Source organism: Podarcis filfolensis (genome assembly GCF_964270895.1).
Source record: "Podarcis filfolensis genome assembly, chromosome: 1".
NCBI lineage: Eukaryota > Metazoa > Chordata > Lepidosauria > Squamata > Lacertidae > Podarcis > Podarcis filfolensis.
In genome coordinates, this window is record NC_139604.1 from 51,803,872 (window position 1) to 51,831,575 (window position 27,704).

At 46.0% G+C, this 27,704-nt stretch overlaps 2 protein-coding genes and 1 long non-coding RNA gene across 4 annotated transcripts in view; 1 reads left to right on the forward strand and 2 right to left on the reverse strand.

Annotated features, from left to right (window-relative positions):
- The window catches only part of CDK5R2 (cyclin dependent kinase 5 regulatory subunit 2), a 42,902-nt gene extending 38,424 nt beyond the window's left edge, over positions 1-4,478 (reverse strand). Inside the window, exon 1 of the mRNA XM_083624780.1 lies at positions 3,953-4,478. The gene's annotated coding sequence lies outside the window, so the exon portion shown is untranslated. The remainder of the gene's footprint in view (positions 1-3,952) is intronic.
- Positions 4,479-4,647: 169 nt separating this feature from the next.
- Positions 4,648-27,704, forward strand: part of LOC310767712 — a 31,977-nt gene continuing 8,920 nt past the window's right edge. Inside the window, exons 1-2 of one of the 2 annotated variants that reach the window (XR_014551027.1) lie at positions 4,648-5,034; positions 23,302-23,357. This is a non-coding gene — a long non-coding RNA (uncharacterized lncRNA). The remainder of the gene's footprint in view (positions 5,035-23,301; positions 23,358-27,704) is intronic. The other variant, XR_014551028.1, reaches the window with a different exon arrangement.
- Positions 11,984-27,704, reverse strand: part of WNT10A (Wnt family member 10A) — a 49,046-nt gene continuing 33,325 nt past the window's right edge. The window contains exons 3-4 of the mRNA XM_083624764.1: positions 26,912-27,288; positions 11,984-13,330 (exon numbers count right to left, since the gene is read on the reverse strand). Coding sequence (XP_083480890.1) covers positions 12,863-13,330; positions 26,912-27,288 — 845 coding nt within the window. The 3' untranslated portion in view covers positions 11,984-12,862. The remainder of the gene's footprint in view (positions 13,331-26,911; positions 27,289-27,704) is intronic.

Genomic DNA, 27,704 nt, shown 5'->3' on the forward strand with positions numbered 1-27,704 from the left:
GGCAGATCAGTGGTCGAGCCACACCAGCCTCTACTGGCATGGGTTCTGCTACGAGCGAGCTACAGAATAGGGTAACCATAGTACACTTCTCAATCCTGCCTACACCACCCAATGATTGCAGCTCAGTGGTCTCAGGTTCAGTCTCTGTCATCTCCACATGGGGCTGGAAGAGACTCCTGTCTGGACCCCTGGAGAGTCGCGCTGCCAGTAAATGGAGGCAGTGCCAGGCTAGAAGGCCCAGTGGTCCGTTCTGGAGGTCTTGTGCAACAAACCCACCTCCCACAAAGACTGGACTTTTTGCGGTAAGGAAAGCGATGGGGAAACACACTGGAAAGTGTGGGATAACATTTGCTTGATGCAACATTGTCTAACCTTGCTGCAAACAAATTATAGAATCATAAAACTTCTAGAGTTGGAAGGGACCACAAGGGGACACTCACCCCAGTAAATAACAATGGTGAGCTTTCCAGCTGTTGCTCATAATGTTACCAGTTGACCAAAGCAAGGACGAATAAAACCTGTTCCAATTTTGTGCTTTTAACAGCAACTTGATATGCAGATGGAAGTTGAGGGTTTTTTGTGAGGTGGCGGTGGTGGCATTTAGGTTACCCTTTTCCATGTCCTCTGATCAAGGTGCAATTCAAGACACAGAATCAGGGTCAGATAATATGTTGACAGCATCCAAGGTCTGTTGAGTCTCTGAGCTGTTACTCTTCTCTGAATAAGAAAACCAGTTTTTCAAGTCCTGATTCCTTCTCAGTAACTGGGTTTCTAATTGGGTTTATCTGTCCTGCCATAGTCAACCCAAATCATGCATCCAAATCATGCCTAGGCAGAGACTCACACAGAGAGACCACTGACAACTTCAGCACACCAAATCTACTCAATACAGCACATATTTGTTTTTGGAGCAATCTGGTGTTCCTCACTGTGGACATATAAATCACCTTGAGATGAATGTAAAAGGGGGTTCGTTAATTAATTAATTAATTAATAATGATACGGATGAAGATGCTGATGATAACAACAGCAGTAAATGATGTTAGGGGCTGGATTTTTATTGTACCAACAATAAATCACTTTGTTCTCCTCCCCCCTTTTTTTAAAAGGTTAAACATCTATTTTGCCATGGAGAATTATTCAACCCAGTAAAATGTTCAATGCATTAAGAATGTGCCCATACCACAGACAACGCCTTTCAGATGCAGGTCAGATGTTTTACATCTCCTGATATACAGTTGTTGTTAACCTGCCCTGGGACTGGCTGGCTATAAATACAAATAAATACATACATAAAACACAAGCAGGGCAGGTCGGATATGCTTTATAGGCACCTCAAATCAGCACTGAATGGCACTAACCACCAGTATGGAAATGCTCTCACGTTTTAGTAATTGAATAAAATAAGTCAATATTCTTATCACCCAATGAATTGAACTGGTCCTTTAAAAAGAAAAAGAAAAATTCTGACTGGGGCCATAAACCCCAAGCTAAGAACTTAAGAAGATCCAGCAGGATAAGGCAGTGGCCCATTTAGTCCAGCATCTTGTTCTTACAGTGCCAGTCAGATGCCTGCAGGAAGCACACAAGCAGGATTCAAGCACAACAGCACTCTTCCCTCCTGTGGGTTCCAGTAATTGGCAATCAGAAGCATACTGTCTCCAATAGTGGAAGTAGCTTTCAGGTTGCTACAGTGCAGCATGGTCTTGCTGCAATAGTTTTCAGTTACGTCAGGGGTGGGGAACGTGTGGTCCTCCATCTCCCATCAACCCCAGCCACTATGGCCAATGGTGCTCAACATCTGGTGGGTCACAGGTTCCCCACACCTGGCTTAAGCAGTGAGAATCATAGAGTTGGAGGGGCCTAGTCAACAACCCTGAAAGGTCAACAACCCTGAGAGGCAGCCCAGTATTAGTGTTCCATTCAGCAAACGAGGGCCAAGAAAAGAATGGCTTGCTTAAGGTGACCTAGTGAGTCTCTGGCTGAGACAATAGTTGAACCATCAATTGACCAGCTCAAGGCCTACACTCTCATCCACTATGTTATACCGGCAATGCACAAGTCAAAATAGAACTTGCCAGGAATCAAGGTGGCCTCTGCCAGCCTATGGCTCATAACATCATCAAGACATCTCAACTTGCATTGACCTCCAGCCAGGTCTCAGAATGAGGAATTACAAATACTATTTCAGTTGGGCAGGAGCAAAGCAGAAGAGGCATATCCTGGAAAAGGCAAGAAGCATCCGAGATGCTGGATGCTTCAAAGAGAAGAAGTCACAGGGTCCATCTTTTCCAGCTTTCTGTGTGTTTTCAGAGTAGCCTGGCCCACTGGGCCCCCCATCCCCCTCACCCAGCACAGAATTGGGCTGAGCTCTCAGAAGCTCAGAGCAGCAGGACATCCACCATCAAAGAGGATTTCTCCCTGGCCAGTTCCAACCTGTTTTCTGCCAGCCCTGCAGTACAGGGGAACTGAAATGGGCTGGGCTCAATGCAAGGCTTGGTCCAAGGCTACCTGGAAGAGCCTGTTGTTTGGGGGGCAGCACAAACACTCACATGCTCAGAGCAAACTGCCCTGTTTGCACTTTATTATTCCTATTAATCATGTACTTGGCATTTGCACACACTTTGAAGTACTATATTATTATCCCTATCATACAAGGAGAAGGAGGCAATTACTAGGCCCGCTTTACAAAAGGGTAATTGAAGCCTCATCCAACTCCCCCCCCCCCCCGCAACCCCCATCCACTAAGTCTGCAGCTCAGGTGAGTTTTGAATCCAAACCCAGCATGCAATGCAAAGCACCACACTTTCTCCCTTGAGGAGTGCAGGTGGAAAAGTTATCTCATCCAGGGCAGCACACTGTGCATTGGAATATTGTTGTTGTTGTTGTTGTTTATTAAATTTCTATACTGCCTTTCATCCAAATTGCTGTTTGCTCCAAGTGAGCGCTAAAGAGCAGTATTCCTTGGGGGAAAGCAGCGGGACAAGAGGAAGGGTTGATAAGCCTTCTCTCTCATATAGAATTTGGAATTTGTCTTTTTCAAGATGAAGCTTGCCACCTCGATTTTTGTTTTAAGTCTTTGTTTTGATAAGTCATTTAAAAAGAATTCAGATCTGCTATTCAACTACATTTTGAAAGTCTATGGGTAAATGTTTAAAGCTGATTTGTCTTATTAAGTAATAACTGACCTGACACTGCAGCCCTACACTGCACCTGCGATTTTGGATCCACATGTAAATGTCCCGATAGCAGACCACTAGCTTACTGATGTTAGGTGTCATGAAAGGGCAGCAGATTGCTGGTTTACCCCATACACCCAAAGTATTTTTGTTTCGTTTTTACTCCCAGGCAGTCATTTGTAGAATTTGTTATCTCAGATGTGAAAAAGATGTATGATCAAGCTTGGGTACTATGCACTTTGATTTGGGAGGAGGTGTGTAACTTGCTGCTCCACCTCAGGCAGCAGAATGTTTTGGTCTGGGCCTGGGAAGGTCCCATGTTCATTCCCTGACATCTCTTGCTAAAGGTGGGCAAGACTCTTATCTGATATCCTGTAGTGCTGCTGCCCATCAGTATAGACAAGACTGAGCTGGATAGGTACACGAAAAACTCTGCTAAAAAGCAGCTTACTATAATCTTATGCAAAGCCTATGAAAATAATGCCATCAGAGATGGAATCATCTGTCTCTAGACCCTGTTAGATTAACCTTTTAAATATGTTTTGGGGAAGGGGTTATTGGTTTGCTTTGTTTTTGCTATTATGTACTTTGTGGTTTTATGGTGTATTTTTATGCCGTGAACTCCCCTGAGATCTTTGGACGAAGGGTGGTATAAAAATTCAATAAATAAATAAATAATAAAGATATGCATAGGCCAGTTTAGTGGGCCTTTCAAGATAAAGATGCATATACATTTACTTTTGTGTAGGTCTCATTGGTTCAACTGGTCTTACCTGCTCCATCCATCTGTGCCATGCAGGAGTATGTCCCAGGTGGCCTGCAGACTTCCACATGCCATTATTATTGTTACTGATATTATTCATTTGATGTCTATGCTGCCTTTCTTCCCAACCAGGTGCTGTGAGATATTTGTCTCTCCTGTCTTGGTCTGTACAGCCACAGCAGGCTTCCAACAGATTGACTTCACTCCCAAAGGCGCACTCCTCTATTTTCTCCAAAGACGGACACCAACAACAGTCTGGCCCTCAGCTCTAGCACTCCATCAGAGAACGCTTTCCTTGTTAACTTGCCTGCCAGTGATCCCCCTTGCACAATTCTGGGATGTGTTCTTCATCATCTGCAGAGTTCACACAAACTTCTAGTCAGGCCTAGGAGTTTTGCCTTGATTCTTCCCAAGCTGGTTCTTTGGCTCTTGTTCAGGGCGCACCAATATCTTGGCACCTCTTAGGCTGCATGGATGGGCCTGGGTGGCATCCCACCTTGTTCCAGGCAGGCAAAACTGTAAGGATCTCTGGGCCACGAGAGCCAAGAAGCCCCAAACCCAGCCACTGTGGACCACCCCCACCAAACACCCCACCTTGCCTCTGCATACTCGCCATCCCTTGGGCTGTAATTAAGCTGCAGCTGGAAAGCCCCAGCACCCAAGAGCTGGGGATGGGGCCGACCGCAGGCAGCTGCAGGCACCCACATGAGAGGGTGGATTAGAGGGTGAGGCCCCACCCAGCCCATTGATCTCCTCCAAGCTGATCAGCCAGAGCAGGCAGAGGCGGTAGCTTTTGACACACACTGCTGCCCCTCCTCTGCCCTAGTTTCCATGGCAACTACAGACACAGTGGCTTTGCTGCCCAGTCAGGCCCAAAGACTTATAGGCCGAACTTGGATAGGCAAGGCCTGATTCAAACCAGCTGCGGGAGCTGCTTTGCAGCATCAGAACTTCAGCCTGATTGCACAGCTGAGGGAGTTAATGGCACTGGGCATGAATCCATCCATATAGGTATCTCCTGCTCAGCACCGGCAATCTCATGATTCCTTCTTCAGAAATCGTTACTCCTAGGTTATACAGGCAAGGAGCTGGGTAAGGAGCTGAGTAGAGACAAATGCATTTTTATTTTAAGTCTAATTTTAATTGAAATCAGATTTTTGTAATTAAAAATGAGTATAAGTGCCTTGTTCAAAAATAACCAGATTTAAGCAAAATTATTAGTAGCTATAAGCATGTTGAAGACTGCTTTCCACTGTAAAAGAGAGGGGGTGGGGTGGGGGGGTATCTGATTTTGGAGGTTAAGGGCGGTAAATGCATTCATTTGCCATAAGAATGACTCTTAGGAGAAAGTTATAAGAACACCTAAAGTAAAAGGCATTTTCACCTTGGGCCAGTCACTATCTCTCAGTCTAACCTACCTCACAGGGTTGTTGTGAGGAGAAAATGGGGAGGGAGGAACCATGTACACAACCACCCTGAGCTCCCTGGAGGAAAAGTTGGAATATAAATGCAATAAATAAACAGAACTAAATCAATTTCACTTGCAATCATAAATCGCAAATCACCATTTGGACACCTTTGCATTAAAAAAAACCCTAGGGTAATGTGATGAAAATTATGAGTAAAATGTGCACCCTGCAAAGATGTGGAATTCTGCTTGGGATGTTCCTCTCACTTTCAGCTTCTTCTTCCAAGACTTCTCACTGTCCCCTTTATATTTTTTGTTTTCCAGAGTAGCTCTCCAGCCATGTTAGAACCTCCTTTGTTACCAAGAGCAGATTTAATCATTATGCTGAGTATGCCGTAAACAGCTAAATTAAGGACCTTGCTATGATACAAAGCACAGCTGGTCTACTCTCTATGCCGAGCAATTTTAAAAATCCCCATATAGGGTGGGATTTTAGGGGGCTCTGGGGAGAATCACAGGCATGGATTTTTATTCACGCCCAGCTGTTCTCCAAGTACAAAGCCATTCCACGAATTATGTGAGAGAAAGACCCTTCCCACCCACTTTCCCTCTACCCTGTCCACTTTTGGTATGACAGGCACGCCAACTTTACCTTGCACTTTGCAGCTTTACGGTCTTCAAAAGGGAAAGTGGAGTCAAAGACTGAGATCAGGTTAGCAGGGTAAGAAATAGAAGGTGAGGCTGGAAAATAGTTATATACTTTGAATGAAGATATTAGGAAGTAGAAGTGGGGAACCACAAGTTGAGGCTGGGTGATCCAAGGACCCAGAACATCAAAACTTTGTGCAGGGTCAGCCCTTAAACATTAGGCAGAGCAAGGCAACCTTGTGATTTTGAATGTCATTGAAAGAGCAGTGAATTCCTAGGTTTTCATTTATTGTTACAGTATTGTACTTTTATTGCCAGGGAGAGACGTTTCTGGGATTTTCTGCCTTAAGTGCCAGAATAACACAATAATCCCAGAGCTACTATGCACCTTGACTTGGGGCTGGGGTGCTATTTGCTGCTATAACTCAGACAGCAAAATGTATTGGGCCTTGTGAAACAATAATGGAAGGTCTTTCTTTGAGCTACTGATTTATAGCCCTTCTTTTGGAAACACTATTTTCTTCACCTGAGCAAGAGAAGAGAAAGGGTGTCACTGGCCTTCTGGAAGAACTGGGGGACCTTCTTCCTTAGCACTAGCTTTGCCTGTCACCTCCGACACCAGGAGCAGAGTTGGTTGGGGTGATGCTGTGATTGCTCCCCCACCTTGTTTCAGATTCCTTTTCAAGCAAGAATGGAATATGTCTGCAGCTGGGCGTTCCCTGTGCATCGCTAGTGCCCCTGGGGGAATACCTCTCCTCTGATGGGTGTTCTGAGCAGGGAATAAATACCAAAAGCCTTACTCAGAGAGAGGGAGGGAGGGAGAGCTCTTACAATTGCTCACTACCTTCCTCCAGGAGATGCAGTGATCTCCAGCAAGGGAAAATCCCAGTGTAATATAAAAATATTTGCTGATCAGTGCTAGAACTTTCCAGAAACTGAAAGGAATTTGGAGTTCAGAAAAATTAGGCCAACCGGAGTTTGGGCTAAGTTTTAAAACTCATAAAGATGTCTGGGGGAAAGAATGGACTAATTGATTATACTTGCAATTTCTGTAGCACACAGACACCCCCTCATAAGATTATTAGCCTGTAACTTCTGCTTTGCAACTTGGAAGTCCACAAGAACGTGCACGCATCAATTAATGTGCCAAGATTCCCCAGTGAGGCTTGTGACAGGCAAGAGCCCATATATAATGACATTTCAGATGGTTAACAGGCTCACCCATTGTCTAGTTTTCTGGGTCTGTAAGCACAGCAGTGGGACAGCCTCGCCACCAGCTCTCTGTTCTTCTCAGGTTGGTCTTAACCTGGTGCTTATGGAATAGGTTTGCCATCTTTTTTCTGACAAGGTCGGGCTGTCAAAGAAGTCCAACAAAAATGGAAAATGAAGTGGAAATTGCTGCAGTTAGTGTGTTTGTCTGTGCTCAGAAATGGAAATCACTAAAGTGAATCTGATTGGTCTTCCTTCACATCACTGTTGTTTTTAGGTCCACATATGATGTGTAATGAATGACATTTTTACACTGTTTTGATGCTTCGTTTATATTGAAATGAATTACGTAAGTTACATAAATAGGTAAGTTATATAACTTACATTAAATTTGCAGACTTTGTATTTGGCAGAAACCAAACTGCAGCATAATAGAAACATCGTTGATTGTAAGAAATACAAGTTGAACACAAACTGCCCACCTTCTTATATCCCTAGACTCAGGGCTTGGCAAAGCCTGGGTATAGTGGTTAGAGCAGGGGTCACCAGCCTTTTTGGGCCTATGGGCACATTTGCAAATTGGATAAATTATTGTGGACACCACATACACATTGCAATCTATTCTATTGGCTACATCAGAAGGCTTCTCTGATGCCTAATTTCAGCAAGGGGAGAGGAGCCTGTGGGCACCAGGAAAGGAGGGAACATGTGGTACCTCTGTGGGCACATGTGGCAACCCCTGAGTTAGAATGCCATACTAGCTCTAGGGACATCCGTATTCAAATCCACAGGCAGCCACGACACACACTGGGTCAGTCATCATCTCTCAACCTAACCAACCAGGTAGGGTTGTTGCGAGCATAAAAGAGAGGGGAGGAAGTTAACCATGTAAACCAGCATGAGCTCCTTGGATGAAAGGTGAGATATACATGTAATGCAAATAAATAAATAAATATATATATATATAAGGACTGAATTTCTACCAGGGCTCAACACTAGAACCCATTTTCAGTAGCAGGAACAAGGCCTTGAACACATGAAGGAATAGTTAACAAAAGTGCATCTGAACATGTGAGCATGTACAGAGTACTTTTCTCTCCTCCTGCTGGGCAACAGTTTTCTTGCCACAAAGCATTCACTTTCAGCAAGAGGCTGAAGTGTTTATCTAGGCTGAAAGATTCCACAAAAAAGGCCATTCTCCTTTGAGGATCCCGTAGAAAGGAGTTTCAGCAAAGTGTGGCTTGTCCCACTGCTGCAGCACTAGACTGAGAGAAGCTGCACCCGTCAAAATTCACCCCAGGCTCTTGCATTATCAACTAGAACTTGGTCTGTCCATATGCAAGAGATTTCCTCTCACCCACTGTAACAAAGGATAGTGTTAACTCATGTGCATGTTTGTGTGCCACCAGTTTGGTGCTGTCGGATGCAACCAGATGCATGCCTAGTGTCTCCCCACTGTTACCAGTCCAACTAAGTTGTGCCTCCTCCCACATCCTAGCAAAGGTGATGTCAGGGAGACCACAGCATTGCATGCAAGACCCTTCTATGTCATGCAGTTACTCCAGTGTGCTTGATGTAACGTAGCCTAACACTGTGCTAAAACCTCTCATGTGCCCTTCCCAAAGAAGCAGAGATGTTTGGATTTTGCTTGCTGTCTGTTCTGCTCCCACGGCATGTGGCCACTCGCTTCCCTAGGTGGGTGTTTGTTCAAACCTGGGCTTATTGGTAAACAGCATCAAATGGGAAATGGCTTCATTGGAATGCAGAGCTCTTTTTAAACGTGATCAGAAAGAAGCTTTGTTAATGGTTTTGCTGCAAGGTTGCCAGTTTGCAACCTGGAGGTGCCACTTTTACTTTCCTGGGTTCTGTCCCTCACCTTCTTCCCACTGACAAAACTAGAATGCTACTGGCTTTGGCACACAGAGGAGGAAGAGGAAGGAGAAGGCACAGGCCTTTCCACTGTACTGCTAAAGGTAAAATAAACCTCTCCAGTTTACAGCCCAGCAATCTTACTGATGACTTTTCTGACTAACAGCCTCAGACACATCAAAAGACTGCATTGGAGATTGGTCCACTGGGGCAAAAGGGCCATTGCAGTCTACCCACAGCCAGCTCCCACTGCCCGCTATCACAGTTACAGCAGGTGGCTCTGCCTGTCACTGGCTCTACCTCCACCAGCTAGAGAGCTTGTGTGACAAGCTAGGATGCAAGAACTTAGTTTACTGGCCCTTATGTAAGATATGTGTCATGTTCTAGTCTTTAAAATTAAATTGTTCAAAAGAAAAAAAAAGGCAGGCAGTTCACCCAATGTTTTGTGGAATATGGTGAGATCAGATGGGAGATTTGATCCATTTTGCAGCATTTATTTTGATTTAAGTTGGGGTTCTGATGTTTCATCAGATGAGCCTTTGGTCTGATCCAGCAAGGCTCTTCTCGTGATGTATGTCTGTGCATGTGTTGGCGGGAGGGATTAGTAGAATGCCTGCTGCTGTCCTTCCTCACAAGCTATATCAAGCACCCTCTGGTGTATGTTCCTTGCTGGACAGGTGAGCACTGTGCAGCTGTTGCAGGGGGTGAGCGCTGCGGGATTAGTAGCTTGAGCTAGGGGCAGGGCTGCTTTGGGAACGTGCATTATCATCAGCGGTGGCCAAGCGAGATCACAGGCTCCCAGCCAAACCCCCTTGCTTTGAGCTTGCCAACGGATGCTGAGTTCAAAGGGCTGAGGTGTGATTGATGTGTGAAGATAATTCTCCCCCCTGCTTTCCCCAGCAGCATGCGCGCGCGCACACACACACTCACTCACTCCTCCTTTCCCCAGCCTGCAAAGTGGTTGTGGAGAATGCTGATGGGAACAGAGGGATCCCACATGGGTTTAGGAAGAGGCCAGAGCATTTAAGGATTGGGGCAGGCAGGATGAAGTGTGTGAGGGCACTGAGCTTAGACCTTACCATGAGGCAACTCTGGCCAACTGGGCTAGATCAGCCCTTCTGAAGAAGGCAAACTGCATGTTTGCTTCAGCATACCCTCCAACATTTCTCCGATGAAAATAGGGACGTCCTAAGGAAAAGTGGGACATTCCGGGGTCAAATCAGAAACCGGGACGGTTTCTGTAAATCCCAGACTTTCTCTGGAAAATAGGGACACTTATAAGAGCTGAAGCAAACATGCAGTTTGTCTCTGTGTGTACATGTACATGCACATATGTTTCTTCTGGAGAGAACAGCAATAAGACCCAGCTGAAGGCAAAACTATTCCTGAGGATACCATCTTTTTTCTTGACAGAAGCTCTGGGCACTTCCACACAACACTTTTTTGTGGCCTCTGTGCAGCACCCACATCTACATGACGGCAGCCTCATCAAAGTGCCACCCCATATTTTCTTGCTATTAGATTAGGATTTACCGTTTTGGTGGAAAATCTGATAAGTAAAACAAACAAAATTTAACAGGCACTCTGCTCCCGAGTTCCCCTTGCAGCCTGAGCACACCTTGAGCACACTGAGAGCTTGTGGAAGGAGGGGCTGGCAAGGTAAGCTTCCAGAGGTGCCAATATTGTAGTGAGCATTGTGGTAGACGTCTCTGCCCTCCCCAGTTCACCCATCTAGAGGCCCTAGAGAATCTCGTGTGCCCCCTCCATAGATAGAAAGGCCTTCCAGGTGCTGAGGTTCCTCCCACAACCTTTGGCTGAGTGCAAGTTAAATAAATAAATAAAAGCTGACAGCTCCAGAATGTGAAACCAAGATACCACCCACCACCAACCAACCTGTAGCGCTTTGGAGCCTTATGAAACAAGGTTGCAGGGAGCTCCTCCCTGGCGAGGCCTGTGCACCGTGCCCCTGGCTAGACTGGTGCACCCTGCCCACTCTTCCCTTCCCTTCCCGTCTGGTGTTCCTTTTGCAGAGCCTCAGGGCCAACATTATAGGCAGGGTGGGGATTTATCAGACAGCACCAGATACCAATAGGGTGACTCATCGTTACCCAGCCCATGCAGGGCAAAGCGGGCAACAAGGGCTGTTTAGGATGCAACAGCTTGCTTCTCACCAGAATCACCACCACACAAGCACAGGCCCTGAATTCTTTGCACATTCTGCCCATACGTTGGGATCCCAGGCTGCCCACCTAAAAGGGTCGTTGGGCATTTGTAGCCAGCAAGCAAGAGCACCCAGTCTCAAGTCAGTTCTGTCTTGGAACGATGTAACTTGGGACTCTTTCCAGAGCCTTGCTACTGCCCCATTGACACGCGGGAAGCCTTTCCCTTACTAAATGATCATTCTGCTCCTCTTGTGCTTTTCCAAATTAGGAAATGTTGAGGTCCTCCCCAGTGCCACCTCTGTTCCCCTTTCCTAAGTACAGCAGATTCTTGGACAGGATTAGAGACACCACTGCAGCCTTGATCCAGCAAACATTTTCTGGCTGCAGCAGCAGTCCTCAGAATTTGAAAGTATCGTGGCAAACGCCCCCCACAAATAATCTCAGCAGCCCATGCATGTTGAGACCATAAATACAACATTCCCAGTGTGAAGGCTGCCTGATGGATCACCTGTCAGAATGAGTGCCATGGAGCTCAACTGCTGAGCTTTGGACGGAGAGACTGGCATGTTTCTTTCCAGGGGGCCCCCATGTGCTCTTTTTCCTGCAGTTCCATTTTGCAGATCTGGCATAAACCAAAGCACCCACGTGTGAGCTATCGTGAGATGCCACGCAAAGCAAGTAGACATCCCTAGGCTTTACCCAACAGCAAATCTCATGTCTCCATCATTACACCCTCAGACACACACCATCTCTGATTCACTTTTATTCTCACAATAATAAAATAATTTACCAACCACAGTTACCATCATACTACATGCCTACAGTGCCTGTATGGGACACTGGAGTCAGAGGTCTCTGTGCCCCCACCCTTCAATCTCTTGCTAGAAACATTTATTTTAAACAAACTCAGCATTTTTAATTTCTCTCTCTCTCTCTCTCTCTCTCTCCCCTGAATAACAAAGATACTAACGGCCCAAAACAGGTCTTGAATTGGTCCAACGTGAAATGTGGCAGCTGGTACAGCTCAGTCGCTAGAGCACAAAGCTCTTAATCTCAGTGTCGTGGGTTTGAGCCCCATGTTGGGTGAAAGATTCCTGCATTGCAGGGTGTTAGACTAGATGACCCTTGTGGTCCCTTCCAACTCTACAATTCTATGATTTCAACCCAGGATTTTAAAAAAGAAAAAACAGGTATTTTGTTCTGTAAGGGCTGCCTGCCACCTGAATGATCCCAGTGCGGGATTTGTAAGATACAGCACGGGGGGAGGACTGAGTGAGGTTCTGCAGAAGGAACCTACGTAGGTGTCTCCTGGGCCTTCGAACCACAGCTGGAGATGCCAGTAGCCAGAAGCAGCTGGAGTTAATGTCTGGGATTCCAGCTAAGCCCACTGGCGTGCAGCTCTTTGTGCTTCAGAGGTGCCAGGCTTGCGACTAACGCCCATGTACAACCGAACCCCTTGAGTGCTCATGCACAAGTCAGAAAGGTGGAGAGGAAGTGCCAGGGAGATGATGTGAAACACAAACGTGCCAGGCTGCCCAAGCCGTGCCTCCTGCTTTTTGCAGGGCTCCACTGTGCCCAGTAGAAACCGCAGAGTCTCTGGAGCGTCCAGCAGGGGCCACGGTCTTCATTTGCAGACGCTGACCCACTCCGTGAGCCGGCACTCCTCGCAGGCCACGAAGCAGCACCAATGGAACTTGCAGTTGCATCGCTCGCTGCGCGTCTGCCGCAGGATGTTGTGTCCCCGCCCGCAGCACAGGCTCTCGCAGTTGTCCATGCCCGGGCTGGTCTTGTTGCATAAGCGCCCTTGCGTCCCCATGGAGTCCAGTGCCGGCTCCCGCTCACAGAAGTCCGGTGACTTCTCAAAGTAGATCAGGTCGCTGATGCCGGCCCGGCGCCTCTGGCGGGCATGGCTCAGCTCCATCTGCCCTGTGTTCCTGTTGTGGGGCCGGATCAGCATGGCCCCATAGAAGCGCTCCTTGAGCAGGGAGCCTACCAGGCGGAACTCAGGAGTCACCTGCCAGCACGTCTTCAGTTGGCAGCTCCCCGAGGTGCCGTGGCACTTGCATTTCCTCCGCATGTTCTCCATCACCACCTGCCAGGGGCACAAGCAGACAGTGGTTAGCAGAATTCAGCTAAAGCTTTGCCTTGCACTGCAGTTTTGTATTCCCCTCTAGCACACCTTGTTCCCAATGGGCAGCTTGGCTTTGCCATCCCTTGGAACCAGTGTATGCTGCTGGGGCAAAGGGCTCTCTATGCAGTTTTGCCCAGTTGAAACAAGTGGCCACACAAAGGGTTCTCCAATGGCTTGCTTCATCTTGCTGGGCCAAGGAGAGCCACCAGAGCTCAAACTGCTACTTTCACGAAGCCGGATAGCACAATTCTTGAATACAGCAACAGCCCAACTTTCCAGGTGGAAAGAACAGGACTAAAATTGTATATAAAACATGGCTAACATGCAAACTAAAAACAAATATAAACAAAAGCATCATTACAAACAGTGTTAGCATCAATAACTGTTTAACACAAATGTAACTGCGGGCTTGTCCATACTTCCGCTTGTGCCGTCCCTAGAAAGCACAGATCCCAGCAGTTTTCCACTTGACCCACTCCTTTCCAAGGAAAAACCCACTCTTTAGCAATAGAATGGAACAAACGGCAATCTGGGGGAAACCCAAATTTCCATTTGCTCCAACTGAGCACTAAAGAGTGGTTTTCCCTAGGGGAAAACAGCAGAACAAGAGGAAGTATGGATTAGCTCTAAATCATGTGTCTGGATGGGCTTGCCAAAACATTTTTTTTCAGACAGGTATCAAAGCGTTTATCCGCACTTCCTTTTCCTTTGCTCTTTCCAATCACACTCTGTGATTTAAAGCTCCATGTCCAAGTGCCCTTTCCCCTGTCCCTTCTGGAGCTTTCCCTGTGAAAACCTACTCTTTAAAGCCCAATTGGAGCAAACATCAATTTGTGGAAAACCCGAATTAATGTTTGCACTGGTTCAACTTTAAACAGTGGGGTTTCATGGGGAAAGCTCGGGGCAAAACAAAAACAAAAAACTACTCGGACACAGAGTGCCTCTGCCTGGAAAGAGCAAGGAAAATGTAAGTGTGGATAAGCCCTTAAGCAGTATAGTAGAGGCACCTGCCTAACATCAACAAGCAGAGAGTTCCAGAGTCACACTGACACAGCCGCCACACCAAAGTGCAGAATTAACATTCTACGACACTTGTAAAAAGTGCAAGTAACACAGATCAAAGTGATCCAGTAGGCACATAGAGGGAAAGGCTTAGGAAAATTAGTCCCAAGTTGTTAAGGGCTGTAACAGCTTGAACTCAGCCTGGTACATCTGAATTTCAATAATGTGATTAATCATTGTCACCTATAACGGAGGAGGAGAGGTCCTTCCGCATGTGGGATGTAGGTGTGAGCGGCATTTGCCCTTCCCAAGATTCCATATAAATAGATCCAAACTGTTCCCAGTTGCTATGGTGTTCATTAAGAGGTGGGATGAGGATAGTTTGTTCAACCCTGTATGGGTGCAGCTGTTGTACCTGGTTACATGCAGCGACGTGCGGTCAGGGATTACATGGCTGCAAGAGGGTAGGGCGGTTTGCAGAGTGAGAATGAAAGATGAAGCTGATGCTCTAAAATTATGCATCAGTAACTCAGATTTAGACAACGTTCATATCACAGGACCTTTTCATTTAAAAAGAAAGAGAAAAAAGCTGGCTTTTTAAAAAGGTACTTATCTCCCCCTCCCCAACACACTTTATTTTGGAGTCTTGCTGCGAAGTACACAGGGCACTAAGGTTCCTTTCTGTAACTATAAAGGCAAGAAATGTAAAAGCTGCCTTTCGTGATTTCTGCAAGAAAAAACTAAAGCTAAAATGCAATTTTAAAAAATTGAAGCTGCAAATATGAACAGCACAATGTGTAATCACCCCTCCTTCTCAAATGGAAAGGTGTGTGTGTATACTACTTCCAAGTATTGAGCAACTACATAGACAAAGGCCACAGAAGAGACGTTTGAGTTTTGTTTTGGCTTCCAAATTTCTGGTTCTGCGAGAAGAAATGTAACTTTCAACATCCTGATTTGGTTTCCCAAGCTCTAACTATTGCAACTGTGTTTATTCTGAGTTTTACTTGATCTGAAGCTCCATCTGGGACTCTGGACTGAAATGATTATTGTTATTAAAGTGGGCCCTGCCCAAGTTTATCATCTGAAGATCAAAACGAGACACATTAGGGAGGAAAGAAAAAGAAAAAGGGGAAGGAACAGGGTCAATCAAGACTCTTCAGAGTAAAAACAGAGAAAATGAGTTGTTTGCCAGGTGGAAGGGCGAGAAATGGGATCCATGCAGGGAACAGAGAGTGCAAGTTTAGGACTGATTAAAGGGCTGGAAACTGTAGATAGAAGGGTCTAAGCAGCAATGCAGAGAGACAGAAGAAAGGATTGATACAGAAGAGGAGAACATTGAAATATCTGAATATACTCACAAGAGGTTTAAAGCTAAAACAGGGAGAAAGACAGACTGCTGCAAACTCATCAGGATAACCAGCATAAATGATCTCTCTCCAGTACAGGGAAGAGCTGCCTACTCATTGTATGGCCAACCATCTCCAGAATCTTGAGGGAGAATGCTTTTGCCCACCTGCCTGGTACCTATACTGAATGTTCAAATGTGTTCTTGCTACTAGAAAAAAACGTCCTGAAGCTGAGATTCACCAGGTATGGGGGGTGGAAGTGGAATCACCAACTAGAGAAGGGATGGGGGAAACTGGTTCTCCAGCTGCTGCTGAATTACAACGTCCATCATCCTTGACCATTGGCCATGGTGACTGGGGCTGCCAGGAGTTCAGTAACATCTGAAGGGCCAGAGATTCCCTGCCCCTGAGCTAGAGGGTCTGGCCGTAGCATCTATCTCATATTATGTTTGGATCCAGCTAATATGACTGGTTTGGCACTGGGATGCAGAAGACCTTGGGGCTAATAGAGAATTAGATATATTGTACAACATAAGCTTCCACTTGATTGGCATGTAATGAGGCCCTGAAGGTTAAGTTACCTCTCTGTTTGACCTTGCATGTATGCTTGGAAGGCCTAGGTCAGGTGTGCGGTAACTTTGGCCCTCCAGCTGCTGCCGAACTACAACTGCCATCATCCTTGGCTATGGATCACACATGCTGGGCTGACAGGAGTTGTAGTTCAGCAACATGTGGCAGGCCAAAGGTACCCCATCACTGGTCCAAGTATATTGGGAGGAGAATGCCTGAAAAGAAAGCAACTGGGAGGGAGGATCAGCAGTGGCTTTGGTGTAAAGGGCAGGGAGCTAAGCCAACACTCATGAGTTCCTCTAGGAATAAAGATGGGCAACTTGGAAAGAAGCACCCAAGGTGTGATTCCCTGCATAAGATCGTTTTAAATAAGTGGAACAAGCCTCAGCCTGGGATGACTTAATGCTGGATTCATTCTGGCTCAAGATGCGTGGGTGAAAAGACTCGTGAAGGATGTCCTTTTGCTGGCTTCCTGGGCAGAAGTGCCCTTGTGTGAGGTTGCTTCTACCCAAGGAAAAGCCCATGTGCAAAGGTGGTGGGAGGTGCTGTGGAGAGAGGGAATGTTCTTTATCCAAGTTTGGATAGGTTGCTAGGCAGAGAAGCCTACTTGCTGCTTGAATGCAGCTCACCCATCACATGCTGGTCCCTCCCTCTAAGATCTGGAGGGTACAGGATTATGGCCCCCTGCCTGTTATGTGTACAGAGGCCTGGAGCAGTGGTGGAGTATGCTTGTACCTCCCCGACCGTCAGGCAGGCATGTTCCAACCAGGGAAGAGGTGACTGCCTCCAGCCTGGGAAATCCCATCTTCCTAATGGGTGGGCGAAGGCAGGAGAGAGCTGGGACTGACAGAGTAAACTGATGCCACTTAGCCCAGACACCACTATTAAAGGGGCAAAAGCCCTGCCCTCTTTGGCATCTGGCCACCCTACACCATATCTATAGTCTCTGGGGCAGATCCTACAAATGGACCCACATAGTCTCTTTGCCTTTCACTGCTGCTTGATGGCATGCAAGAACACAGCTCCACCTTATGAATTTCTGTCCGCCTCAAATGGCTATTCAAAGCACAACATCAGGAAACAACAATAACTGTTCTATCTTGTGTCTGTTCTTGGAACAACAGGCAAGAGTGGACAAGATGGGGGCCCTGGGAAGCCCAGCTGCAAGTCTGTGCCTATCTATGTAACCTATTTGAGGGGCAATTGGCAACACACCATTTCTCAGCATGATATACCTCGCTGGGATGTGTAAGGAAATATAGAACAAATGCTGTAAAGCATTTTATACACTGTTCTTGCTACTGGCTTGGACTTACGGCAGTCTTTTCTGCTCTGTTTGCAAGTAGGAAACTATTAATATCAACGCACCTGGGAGGCATTCCAATGCATAGTAGATTCTACCACAAGCGAATTAAGAATGTTATCAGGAAAACTGCCAATGTCTGTAAGTGTGTGTGTGTGTGAATGAAACAGATTGCTACCCACCAAGCCAAACTCAGTGTACCAGTGAGGTTCACCTACCAGGTGTTTTGACAACCACCTTGCTCCTGCAGTCCCAGGTAAGGGCAAAAACAAGTGTTATCAGGCTCCTGGCAACCCATAGTACACTTTTTATGGCAAGTCACTAAGTGTGCAGACCTGCTCCATTTAGCTATATGCCACCTGCTCCTGCATGCATGCTATAGTAATTGTCAGGCAAGTGCACGTGTAGAGGGAGAAAATGGGACTTTGTTTATTCTGTACAGTGGTACCTCGGGTTACAAACGCTTCAGGTTACAGATGCTTCAGGTTACAGACTCCGCTAACCCAGAAATAGTACCTCAGGTTAAGAACTTTGCTTCCGCATGAGAACAGAAATCGTGCTCTGGCGGTGCAGCGGCAGTGGGAGGCCCCATTAGCTAAAGTGGTGACTCAGGTTAAGAACAGTTTCAGGTTAAGAACAGACCTCCGGAACGAATTAAGTTCTTAACCAGAGGTACTACTATATATAATTGTGTACCAAAAGTCCTGTTTCCATTGGACACAACTTTCAGCATATTGGATTGCGCTAACTTGACTTCTGTTCACACAAGTTTAGCACAGAGCCCAAACCCATTGTCTCCTATTCTTTGGCCAGATAGCCAGGCATTTACCTGGTTTATTTCTTGCTTACTGTGAAGTGGTTCAAATATCCAGAAACAGCATTGAGTGCAGCAGGACATAATAGCACATGGCTTTAAGTCTGAAGGGGGTAGGTGTGGGTCTGTGCAGCAGGTCACCTTCACTTCTAGCAACCTGAGATAGCAGTGCTTTAAAAAATAAGATGCTCCATATTCAGGGGCAGCATAACCCTGATTAATGGGTGCTGGTAGCAAGGAATAGGGAGAGGCTAGAGCCTTTTTAGAAGCTTGCCAGGGTGACCTGTCTGGTGACAAGAGGACTGGACCAGATGGGAATTTTGGTCTGATCCAACAAGGCAAGTTATGTCCTTCATGGGTGCAGCTCTAGCCTTGCTAGCTCAGAGTTTTCCTGATGCCACAGCAATGCCAGTTGCCACAGATCCATCCCTTAACCAAGCACAGCTGCAGTACAGACTGCCTTGCCAAGCAAGCTCCTCCGTGCCTCTTAGAGAGACAAAAGGGGCCAGGGCAGGCACATGATACCAGCCTGCAGAGCAAGCCAGTGCCATCTCCCCACCAAGTGCTAGCCCCGCTGCTTGCACAGATTTGATGGCAAGATCAGCCACACACACCCCACACATGCCGAAAGCAGCAAGCACCACCCCCTGCTATGCAGGAACACTGTAATAAAGGAAATTAGCACCAAATTACAGAGCACTAATAGGCTGGGAGCCATTATCCCCCTTGCAACCCACCTAGTGGTTTGGAAACCATTTCCTGTGTGCTTCCCCTACTGGGGAAGGGTGCTGGGGAACGAAGTTCCCATCCTGCCCAAGGCAGGGGCTTCCCGAAGGAACCAGCGGGAGGACAATGCTGCTCCCCCTCAGAGAAGCCCTCCAGAGCCATCTTTCCTAAATCAGAGCTCTGTCTATACCATGCAGAGGGGATAACAAAAGGTCATTCACAGCAACCAGGCAGGGGCATGTCTTCCTCTCCCCCACCTCCGCTCACTCTCCAGCCCATTACGCTGAGCTTGAAAGTACAACTGTTCAAAGGACACCTAATCTCAAAGAACAGCTGCACAGTACAATCCTATTGCATGTTTACTTGGATGAAAATCCCACCAAGTTCAATGAAACTTACTTCCAAGTAAGTGTATATATAGGATTGCAGCTGTAGTGGGTTTTTTTCTTTTTAAAGAAACAAACCACGAAGAGTCTTTTCTCTGGCAAGGGATCTACTGCAATTCTGTCAGCAAGGGACAGTTTCTGCAAGTGGGTGGAACACCCACCAGCATGTTCCAGGAAAGGCTTCGTAGGAAAAGCCAGAATGTGGGTCTCCTTGAATAGTGCTGGTAGGAGCCAAGGTTTAGTTTCTTCACTCCCAATATTCTACCCTTTAGGTCACAAAGAAAGCATCCGGTGGAAAACTGGTCCCAGGAGGGAGAAGGGCAGAGGGAATCAAAATGTTTTTTTAAAGAAAAAGATGCTTAACATGGTAAGAAATTGGGGACAAGTATCCCATCATCATGGGCCAGTTCTAAAAAAATCCTATTAGGGCTCCTCAAAATATGCCTAGTTTGTTCATATTAAGTAGAACTGCCACTTTATTAAATTAACTTGCAACTGAGACATGTCCCATTCCTCCCTCCCAAGTCTCCCCTCTAAAACCCACCACAAGGACAAGCCCTTTCTATCACCTTGAGAGCCAGGTTACAGGTTTGAAAGGTCTTTTCTGAAGAATGCTCTCAAAGTGCTGCTATCAGCAAAGTGCTGCAATCAGTGCCCACTGGCTAAGTCTGATACACCATTTCAATACACTGTAGAAATACTACATTGGGGCACTGTGGGCAGCGCAGTCCCAGAACCCAGCTGGGGTACCTGGGTGTCAATGTAATGCAAACTGTGCAGCTGCCATGTGTCATTGCCAGGCCCAATCACCATTCTTGGATATATGCCTCTTTGACAGGGCCTTTTGTGGCTCCTGTGCTGCCTGGATCTTACTCTGCCGTCTCCTGGCAGTGACCATAGTCTTCTCATTGCACACCTATCAAACACATTGCTATCATGTACACACAAACACACACACCATCATTCTCCTGCTTCAAAGCAATTTCAGGTTAGTCCTAAGAGATGAAAGAAAGCCACACATTTTGGCTGGATATAGCAGTCAAATGCTGTTTTAGCAACAAGGTGAGCCTTTCTGCTCCACAGGAGTAAAATAAGTGCATTCTTTTTAACTGTCACTGGTCAAAAGAGCTTCACAAAGCGAAGATCAATGGACAAGGTGCATTTGTAGCCAGTGTTCAAAATTCCCGTTGTTCTAGGCACATTTTGCGACAGAGAATTTCATTAGGGTGAGCAGTTTCTGAGCTCTGGGAGCAGTACTGTGCCTAGATTTCAGATTAAAACTGCAGAGTGGAAGGAAAGGAGGACCTTTTTCTGCCTCCCCACTTCCAGCTACTCTCTGAAGACTGGAGAAGAGACTCTCTTAAGAATATTATGGGGGTGGGCAGGGGAAGGACTAGACCATGTGAAAAATTAATGTAGTATTTTAGTTGCAGTTCATTCATTTTCAGCTTTGTATTCTTGTTTAAAAAAAGGGGTGCCTAGACATTCTGTTGTTGCGCCCATAACCAGTGGCGTAGCGTGGGGGGTGCAGGGGGGGCCGGCCGCACCGGGCGCAACATCTGGGGGTTCGGGTTAGGGGGCGCAAATCCATGGGTTAGGGGGCGCAAATCCACGGGTTAGGGGGCGCAAATTACTTGCCTTGCCCCGGGTGCTGACAACCCACGCTACGCCACTGCCCATAACCTAGGTTTAAGATGCCATTTAGCTTCTACCTTTCATATCTCAGTTTCTAACACTGTAGCAATCCCTCCTTCCCAGCTGTTGGACCTTCTTTGCCAACCAAGTTTACGCAGCGACTGGGGCGATGGAATAAAAACTTGCCCACAATATCTTTGCTTACTTTATTTTTAAATAATAATCAAACAGCTGCAAAACACCCCTTCTCACTACCATTCCTCAACAGCATTCCTTAACAGTATTCTATAACAGTACACACTATACCACTTGATCAACTTAAATACATTTTTCAAATAAACAATTACCCTATCACATCGCTGCATTCGGTGCAGTAGGTAAACTCCCCCCTGCTAATTAGTTAAATTGTTAAGATACCTCAGGTGTGCTAAATTGTGAAAAGCTCACAGATGTGCTGCCATGCAGGTTATAATTACAAACACGCACACCTGAGTAGCACCACTGACCACATCAATATTAAGAAAACCCGACACCAGCTCCTAACACTGATACTGGATCCTAGTATGCGACTCACTCTAACATCTTTTTTATAGAGACACTTTCTGCCTCCTTGTTTTGCTTCCAGTGTTTTGAAAAATGGGTAACCCTTTGGTGAAACACATTCAAGGCTTTCCTTGCTGGTCACTAGAATTAAATTTCTGGCTGCCATTAGCTGTCAGATTTATCGACTCTTGGGGATCCAGCTCCTTTCCTCACTGAAGCATAATATCTTATACGTCATAATATCTTATACATCACGTATCCCCCCACAGATTTTTGATTTATATTTTTTTTAAAAAAAGGAGATTCCATTATCAGCCTGGGCATATTGTTCCATCCAAGTATCCCATACATAACCTTGATTTCCCTGGATTTGAAAAGCACTGATTCTTGTACCAACCTTGGTGGAACAATGGTTCTCCTAAATGCACAGATACAAAGCAGTGGCAGAGTGGTCTGACTCTGATGGATTAGGCAGAGAGTGCAGGGCTCCTTCCCCCTTGTCAAGGAGCCAAAAGGTCAGAGTTAGGGCAGGCTTGTTTACAGGAGGAAGGCTTAACCTGTACTAGCAGTCATTAACCTGGATTAGATTTCTCCTATATCAACACAGCAAGGGCATTTGAACTGCAGATTTTACCATTCCATCTCAAAGGAATGATAGAGACACTTCAGGCCAGTGATTTTCAACCAGTGTGTTGTGGCACCCTGGGGTGCCTTGAATGATGGTCGGGTGCCTGCCTCTGTCCCTCTTTCAGGCCAGTGATTTTCAACCAGTGCGTTGTGGCACCCTGGGGTGCCTTGAATGATGGTTGGGGTGCCTGCCTCTTTCCTTCCTTCCCTGCTTCCTCTGATGCCCTCTCACATCTCTGCCTCTCAAAGGCTTGTACAGCTGTTTGTTGCAGCAGCCCTTGGCAGTGCTGGCATGAAGTGGTCTTGCTTAACACATACGTGAGTTAGTTCTCAGTGGTATATATCAGTGGAACAGTCACTTGCTTTTCCAATGGATTCTTAAAACAGTCCTATTGGACCAACTCCCCAGCTCACTGCATACCTGCTTATTGTGTGAGAGGACTCCTACACCTTTTACAATTTACACAGAAGGCAAAGCTTCACCATGTATGGCTTTTCACATCAAAGTCACGCAGAGGCAGAAAAGCCACCCATGACCCCTTCTAGAAAATTCTTGTAAGGCACTGGAGCACTTTCAGGATCTGGATGTGCCAGCCTTCAGTACTTGTAATTGATGAACTCATATAAATAAAAGTTGGCCCTATACGACTGGACATCTCTTTTGTATACCTTATTTTGAGATTACTTATAAGTAACATGACACAGTTCATGGGCTTCCTTCTATCCTAATGTGATGTATCTCAAGTACTGATGTTCACTGGGGCTGACTTTATAGTTAGGAATGGTGAATCCAAAATAGAGTTCAATTTACCATACCTACATTGTGGCCACTTCACGTAATTGGTACTTTAAACATATATCATAAAATAAACTGATGAGCAAAAGACTGAAGGCTGTTATGATGCGTAACAATCCCAAATTACTGCAGATTATCTTCTGAGTTCAGCGATGCAATTTTTAGGAACATTTCTTTTTAGGATGCAGACTGAGAGGTAATAGAGGAAGTGAATGTGCTGGGAGAAGTCATTTTAAGGTAACAAGCTTTTCTGTCTGCAGTCATGCATCTATATTATTTAATTTGCAATGTTAAGCACTGCTCAGTTTCCACTTGCATATACTACCCTTGAGGATGTCTGGTGCACTAAGCTATAATTAGAACACTGTTTCTCTTAAATTACAAAAAAAATATGTATTGTTAAGTAATCTCTCTCTCTAAAATATGGAACACATTATACTAGTGCTTGAACACCTGCACTGGCTTCCTGCTGCTTTCCAGGAACAATTCAAAGTGCTGGCTTTGAATTTTGACCTAAACAACTGAAGTTAAAATGAAATTAAGGTGTCTCCAATGCTTACTTCTACATTTGCATAGAGTGGTCACAGATTACACACAGCTCTGTTCACAGGTATCAAGTGCAGCCAAAAGCTATTTTTGCTGAAGAACTTTGTCTAGCAATGATAGTAGCCTTAAGTACAGTGGTGTCCAAACTTTTTTCAAAGAGGGCCAGATTTGATGAAGTGAAGGGCCGTGAGGGCTGACCAAAGGGCCGACCAAAGTTGTTGACCTTTTTTTTAGGATTTTACCCCAGGAAATAAACAGATTAAACAGACTGGTGGGCTGGATTAGGCCCCTGAAACGGACTCTGGACATGCCTGCCTTAAGAGGTCCTCCGATCAATCATCTTGCTGCATAAATTAATCCATCCAAATGCTTGCCTAACACTTCCAGACTGTTGCCATTTTCAGGTGAGATTCAGGTAGGATTCATATACCATCAAATTCAGGTTGTGCAATTATAGTGGATTGGAAAGTCAACTAACAAACCCAACTCCCAAAAGATAAGACTTTTGGGAATAAGGGAAGTGATGGGATAATGCACTGGAAAGTGTGGGAGGTTAACTGACACTGCATCAAAGCAAGTGTGGGATAAACTTGCTTTGATGCAATGTCATCTAACCTCCCTGAAAACAAATCAGAATGAGTGCTCAATAAACCTATCACCTGGAAGCACCCTGCCTTTATGGGGCTTCCGCATTCTCTTCAAGGGAGTGGGCAAGTCCATGCAGACATCCCTCTTTTTTCTGATTGCGTGATATTAGAAATGGGTGCATCAGATCAGACAGGTGTACCTATACAATGCAGGTGAGCAATCTGCAACTCTTGGCCCAACTTCCTGTGAGTGGCAAATGGGAAAAACAGGTGGAAAGGGACAAGGGGGGGGGGAGAAGTGGGTGGCAAAAAGACAGAAAGGGAGTAGCTGCACCCACTTCTGACTCTACTGCTGTCTGACAGATTACTCCCACGGGAATGTGACCCTCAAATATGTCCATCAATAGAAAAAAGTTGGCCCTCCCCAGCTGTACAGCTTAGAGATGACTGCACAATTTTTGCTAGGCTTACTTCCACTGAAAATGTTCATTGCCATTTTCTTCCCTTAGCAATTAACTTCTTCATCCATCTTTTGTTATTATAAAACCACTTTCTAGTTGCAGGTAATGAATTAGTAATAGTAACTCTCACTGGATTTTCCTGTAGAACTATTAGTTGTGGGGGAATATAGAGGCTTGAACCTAGCTCAGATCATGGGTGGCCACCCGCTCAAACTGTTCAGTATTTTAGCATTCAAACCTAAATCAGCAGAATGATGTGCCTGACTAAATCAAGCTTTTCTCGAAACCTCACAAATGCTCTTCTCCAAGATGGGGGTTACTGCACTGGCTGATCTACATCTCAGTATGTGCCATGCAGGAAAAAATGATTCTTTGACACCTTAAAAACTAAAATATATTGTAGCGTAAGTTTTGATGGGCCAGAATCTACTTTGCCAGATGCATGTACAGATGATATCTCTACTACCTGCAGCTCGACGATTCCTCAGTGAACAACAAATATTCTGAATACAGAGGAATTTCAGAGATGTGCATGCAGATCATTAAGCAGATCAACAGCTTTAATCATCATGAGCTACTTTTGTGCAAGGAGACGGTGTCTGTGTGTTCACAGGGACAGGATTTTAAAAGCATGTTACAAAGGGCTGACTGTGGCAACACCAGCTGCCACTTTACAGGCTCCATTTCACAAGGCAGTTTACACCAGGAAAATATAGTGCTGGAACTGGTCGTTGTACAGTTTGTGCATGTCAGATATGCATACATTTTAGCTAGTAAATTTTAGACAAATTCAGGGCTTCTAGCCATGATGGAAGCTATGCTGTGCCTCCAGTGTTAGAGGCCACATGCTTCTGAATACCAGTTGCTGGAAACTTCAGGAATGGAGTGTTCTTGTCCTCAGGTCCTGCTTGCAGGTTTCCCACGGGCATCTGGTCACTCACTGAGAGAACAGGATGCTGGACCAGATGGGCCATTGGCCTGGTCCAGCAGGCTCTTCTTATGGCAAAAGTGAAAACATGGTCTTCTATATTTACTTTAAGAATTTGCTCCCTTGTGCCACTCATGAAGGTATCAAGGTATGAAAACCATCCCTATGTTGGGCAGGTTGCTGCTGCAATTCTGGAGCCAGATCTATGCTCACTTCTTATGGAAAGCAGAAATCCACTGAGCAGTGTAAGAAAACAGAGACTCAGTCTCTTCCAGCATTCTCATGCACATCGTGTCCAGCCAAATGCCATGTCAGTCTCATAAGCAAAGGATAGCATAATAGTCATTCTAGCCATGGTGGGATAAATAGTCAATAAATAGATGAATACAGTCCATGCCATGTTTGCTCTAAGCATTCAGTGACTAGGAGTAAACTGCTTCTAATCATGAGTGTTCTATTTGCTTTCCAGTGAGCTTGGAATCAGACTTGAGTATGCAGAGTAATGGGGCCTTTTCTTATGGATTAAGTAGTTAAACAGAACAATAAATCTCTTGAATTACCATAATTTTCTTGCACGTTCCACACTTCTGCTTCATCTAAAATGCAAGTATGAGAAGCTGTGCATCAGTGAAGCAGAGATGAGGATGGCCCTACCATGCTATCATTTCTGCTGGTAAACAAACCACAATTGATGCTCTTGGTTCTCAGATTGCTCCAGGCAGGGATCAAGCACTGGCAGAATGCAAGCACAGTACACTATGGGAGGGCTTATCCACACTTACCTTTCCTCCGCTCTTTCCAGGCATGGTCCATGCTTTAAATCTTCATGTCCAAGCGCCCTTTCTCCGCACCCTTCTGGAGCTTTCCCCATGAAAACCTGCTCTTTAAAGCTCAATCAGAGCAAACAGCAATATGCCCAAACCCCAAACTGATGTTTGTTCCCACTGAATGCTAAACTGTGGGTGAAGGGAACTTGTGCCTGGAAAGAGCAGGGCAAAAGGTAAGTGTGGATAAGCCCTGACTCAAGTCTGCATCTGATTGCATCAGAAGTTGCCATCACATTAAATGCAGACAGCATTTCTCAGTTACGCCAGCCCTGTACAAACCATCTTGGACCAACCAGGTAGATGAGTGTCTGAGCTGGAATGATCAGCCTCGTTTATTTCTATAGATCAGGAACTGTCTGGGTTATTGACTCCCTCCCAGAAACCTTTTTCCAAGCCTTGACTACAACTCCCCACCCAACCCATTGCTGCGCTTTCAGCTCACCTGCCGGCCAACACGGTTGTTGTGCAGTCTCATGCGAGAGTGGATGTCTCGGTAGGTCTCCCGGGAATCTAAGAAGTCCTTGGAAAATTTCTCCCCATAGTCCACATCGGGGCTGCAGCCCCCCCACTCCCAGGAGTCTTGCAGGCCTGGGGCCTCAGCTGGCATGTGTTCCAAGTGCACTCCATGCATCATCCCCTTGCCTCGGTTCATGGCCTCCAGCTGGAGACGGTGCAGCTTGAGGCGGAAAGCTTCCTCATCCCCACGGCGCTTCTGGTCACAGCCACATGCCTGCAGCTTGCCCAGGGAGCATGCATTGGAGACAGCATGTACCACCCCTGCGGCTGCAATGGCATAGGCAAAAGCACTCTCACGGAAACCTGCAAGAAAGAGCACATTTCACTTAGTCACCATTGCAATGCTCACCACCCACATGAGATCTTCCATTGCACTTGCACAGTACAGTTGTGTGAAGGCTTAACGGCTTGCCCATGAGCTTATTCCAGGGATGGCGAAACCTGAAAGGGATGGCACTTCAGATTTTGCTTGGCTACATCTCCCTTCATCCCACGCTGGCTGGGGTTGATGGGAGTTGGAGTCTAACAACACCTGGAATGTGATAGATTCCCCAGTCCTTGTTGTGGCCCCCTTCCCCCTGCTGTCAGTCACACATAGCAGGGATTCCAACAGGCATGGCCTTTTCAAGTCACAGCAAAAATCACAGCACTTTACACCTTTGGCAATCCTATCCCCTCAAGTAACAGAGGTTTCAGGCAAGAGATTTTGGAGATAGGTG